Below are 4,564 nucleotides of genomic sequence, written 5' to 3' on the forward strand. Positions count from 1 at the left end.
TCAGTAATGTCCAGGCTCCAGCTCCTCAACCAGATGCATGGCCACCTCCGTCCATGGGGAGGCGCTATGACCTGGGGTGCAGCCACGGCGGGGCAGGTCCATTACACAGTTAGGCTGGAGGAACTGGCACGGGGAGGCCATCCTGGAGGGGTAGGCGGCAGGGAACAGCGTCCTCTGTAGAGTGTCCCAGGGCAGCGGGGGGACCGGCCGAGGCGAGCCGTCCCATTCGGTGGTGTACTGGGGGGGGCGGCCCGTACGGTCATTGGCACGCCAGAGAGTGACACTGTGCCGCAGGTCTGGTTCTGGAGGGGTGGGCTTCTCCTCTGGCTGGCTGCTCATACGCACCCCCTGTGGCCGGGCGATGGAGCCCGGCGGGGGCTTGTTGGGGTTGGGGGAAATGTTCCATGCCTCCCGTGGTGGAGCCTGTGGTGGAGCCAACTTGCGGTTGCACTTCCTCTGATCGTGTCCACCCTCTTGCTCGGGGGAGAGGCACTTGGGGTGAGCCGGGTTCCGTGTGGCCCTGGAGGGGGTCCAGAGGAGCGGCAGGCCTTTCTTCTGAGACCACTCTGCGACTTTCTCCTCCATTAACTTCTGTCTGGCTCCCTGAGATGAATTAACATGAATTAGCACAAGAGGACGTTCAAAACACAACCAAGAATTTCCGTTGCACAATGGACAATAGAAATGTATTCTATAGATTCTATTTTATCCTATACATTCTATTTCATCCTATACATTCTATTTTATCAGGCTACTTTTGAGGAATGTTTCATTGGGACAATTTCCAATTGGTGCTGATGTGGTTTGAACCTGCATGCTCGGGGTCAAGACAAGAGATGAAGCTCTGCTGTTGGTGCAGGGACAAACACCAAGACACCTGTCAGCTGAATCATTTGAATAAATAAACACAGACAAACCTTTAATCTTCCCTCGGCTCGTCTGTGCTGGTCAACCAGACCCTGGTGAAGTGTCTGCAGAGCCCTGTGTCTTCCTGCGTCTCTCTTCTTGTCTTCATGCCACATGCAATCCTTCAGAAACCTGGTTGGTCACAAAATAATGATCACACACACAGTCTAGAAATGTTACACCTCCTCTCTATAGGATAAGCAGAGTAAACGCACACACACACACACACACCTCTGTATAGGATAACACAACACAACACACCCAGACAGCTCACCACACACACACACGCCCACACAACTATCTCAGAGCCTACCTGTTCAGCACTTTATGTCCCTTATGTCCTGTGTCTTTTATTGTTATTATTGTTACTTTTAATTAATTTTAATTTTGCCATTTAGCAGACGCGTTTATCCAAAGCGACTTACAATTACGAATTACAGGGACATTCCCCCTGGAGTAACTGAGGGCTAAGTGCCTTACCCAAGGGCACGCTAGTAGTGGTGTGGCTTCAGGCGGGATTTGAACTCACAACCTTCCGATCACAAGTCCAACTCACTATCCACTAGACTAGACCACCACTACCCCTAGAGACTATTGTCTCTTTCTTTTCTGGCACAGTGTACAGTGTTGAGTGTCTAGTCCTATTTCATTTCACTGCATGTTTTACTTTGTATTTCTGTGCATGTGACAAATAAAGTACCCTTGAACCCTACCTGGCGATCCTCCTGTGGCACCAGATCCGGGCCAGGTCTAGAGGTGTGTGTCCTCTGCTGTCCCGCAGGCTGATGTCTGCACCGGCCTGCACCAGCTCCTCTGTGCACTCCCACAGCCCCTCCGTGGCAGCCAGGTGCAGAGGTGTCAGTCCAGCATCAGTGGCACTAGTGGAAATTAATAATCAATACATGATATACTTACATTACACAATACATTACACACCATACTGTACCTGTGCATCATGACATGCACAGTCAGAGTTCAACAAACATCCTTGAAGACGCACACCAGTGTCTGCTCCATACTTATTACCACAATCATCATCATCATCATCAACACTACGACCATACTCATCGCCATCATCATTGTCAGACTGATGAACAATCGTCAGGCTACTCATGACTACTACTACTGACAATTCTTGGAAAAGCTGTTAAATAGAGGTGTAAAATTGTGCTGAAAGAGCAAGAGCAAATACACATACACATTGGGCTGGGCTCCGCACTCCATCAGAAAGAGGAGACAGGCGTGGCTGTGGGGCCGGCTCTGGGCAGTGAGGACCATGTGGATGGGTCTGCGTCCCCGTGGACACCTAATAATAATAATGACTTTATTTGTATAACACTTTACATCAAAGTGCTTTACAATAGGTAAGCAACAGTTTAAAACAATTTAAAACAACTATTTCAATTTAAAAACACATAATTTCACAGCACAAATACACAGGCTATGACATATAGACAACAGAAAACAGGTGGGTCTTTAACTTAGTTTTGAACACTTTCACTGATTCTGCCTGTCTGATGTCCAATGGAAGACGGTTCCAGAGAGTTGGTGCACGGAAGGAAAACGCACGCACCTGGCGTTCACGTCCACAGCCCCAGACTCCAACAGCAGCTTCATACAGTCCAACCGTCCATTAAGACCGGCCATATGGAGCACTGTTAGTCCCTGACGTAGACACACACACACACACACACACACACACACATGCACAGTTTATTGCTGAGGACTGCTGCCCAAACAACCCCCTAGATGCTAATTCATGAGCACTTGTGTAGATTTTAAGGACTGGATATAACATATAAGCAACATATTACAGGGTTCCCACACCTTCTGAAACATCACATTCAAGCACCTTTCAAGGACTTTCAAGACTCAATTCCCTCAAATTCAAGGACCCAACACACAAAGCATAGTTTGAGACAGACCTAGATGAGAATTTATATAATAGGAGGAACTATCCGCTCACAGACAACAATTAAAAAGAGAGGCTTGAATGTGTGAACACTAGATGGTCTCTTGCCTTCTCTACCACAGCACATTAACACAATACATTGTGAAATAATGTGTAAAGTTAAGCAATACAGAGACTTATTTACTAGTTGACTAGTAGCCTATATATTTTTATTTTTTTAGAGAGAGAGAGAGAGAGAGAGAGAGAGAGAGAGAGAGAGAGAGAGGAATTCAAGCACTTACAATGACCCATGTCTATTTTCAAAAACTTTTTTAAGACCTTGATTTATTTTTCTCAAATTCACAAACAACTTTCAAGGATTTCAAGGACCCGTGGGAGGCTGGGAGCCCTGTAATATGTTAAGAGTAGTAGCCTAATTGAAATGATGTGTCATGACAGCCTGCTGTTATACCAAGGCGGCTCTTTTTGCCCATGATAATAAGTCCACACCTGTGTCACCTAAGTCAAGTGCTCACCTGTTTGTCCGGCTGCATTGGGGACACCTGTGCCTTCTTCAGGCTGAGACTGAGCCAGGCGCGGTCCCCTGAGGCTGCCGCCTGGAAGGTGTCGTTGGCCGGGGGACGGGGAGCCCTCTCTCTCTGCCCCCTGCACACCCTCTGCACCACCCGGGCTCCATCTCCATCTCCAGATTTACTAGTGGAAGAAAAAACGAAATCATTGAAGTCAAGAAGTGCTGCTAAACCAGTCTGATAATAGTTAGTTGTCTCTTTGCCTTTGACGTGATTCTGTTGTGTCTGATGTAAGTAAGTAAGTAAGTAAAGCTTTATTTATATAGCACCTTTCATGAAATGCAGCTCAAAGTGCTTTACAACAGGAATAAGAACATCAAGTGAATATACAAACATATACAAGCATAGAATGAATATAAAAGCAGGGGAAAACAGTCAAAAGAAAAGGTAAAGATTTACAGACTACTATAGACTTTATCAATAGACTTCTTATAGATTTTATAGATTTTTTTTTCATGATGTGTCATGCAGTGTACTAGTCTAATGCAACCCATGTATGCTAACCATTGTTTTTGTTTTGTTTGGTAACTTTGACAATACCTGTGCTGTGCCTGATTGTTCTGTTGTGCAAATGTAATAAAATATTATAAGGCTGAATAACTAAAGGATAACTACGGATGAACTTTCCCTCCCGGGTATTTAGGCAATTTGCGCAAACACTTCTGAAAACAACATCATGCCTCTATGGCCACCAACAACTGCTCTGATAATAAACAGTCTCACAGACAATAAAACATTTATGAATAGCCAGCCCTACGGTTGTTTTACAGTCAGTTCAAGTTTAATCAGCACATAATAAATAGCAAGCACGCGTTTTTAAAAGGTAGTACTGTTACGTTAGGATTCAACTTTACCATACACCCGCCATCTCTCTGAGCTCGATAAACTCCGCGCGTTTGTTGATGTGTTCCATGGTTGCTATGGTAACATTCCGTAGCACTCAATTTATCTTTTACGCAAATTACGCGCAAACACCCAAAAAATAAATAAATATAAAAATAAATCAGATCAGCTCTGATGGAATGACTGAATTAACTTCAGTGTTTAAAATTAACCTAGTCTAAAATAAAATCAAAGTCTGAACACTTACTTGTTAAAAGGTAAAGTCCTTGTAAAAACAGCCTGAGTGTCCAAAATGAATGGTTGTCATTGTAAACTCCCTTTTTTTTGTTCTAAA

At 44.8% G+C, this 4,564-nt stretch overlaps 1 protein-coding gene across 1 annotated transcript; it reads right to left on the reverse strand.

Annotated features, from left to right (window-relative positions):
- ankrd53 (ankyrin repeat domain 53) lies at positions 1-4,300 on the reverse strand (the record flags this gene model as incomplete). The annotated part of the gene is made up of 7 exons (XM_080547745.1): positions 1-603; positions 918-1,038; positions 1,620-1,784; positions 2,105-2,212; positions 2,480-2,571; positions 3,334-3,511; positions 4,242-4,300. 7 exons carry the CDS (start codon positions 4,298-4,300, stop codon positions 1-3), a joined length of 1,326 nt encoding a protein of 441 aa, XP_080403871.1.
- Positions 4,301-4,564: the final 264 nt, after the last annotated feature.

This window comes from Nansenia antarctica (assembly GCF_963989245.1).
Source record: "Nansenia antarctica genome assembly, chromosome: 17".
NCBI classification, from domain to species: domain Eukaryota; kingdom Metazoa; phylum Chordata; class Actinopteri; order Argentiniformes; family Microstomatidae; genus Nansenia; species Nansenia antarctica.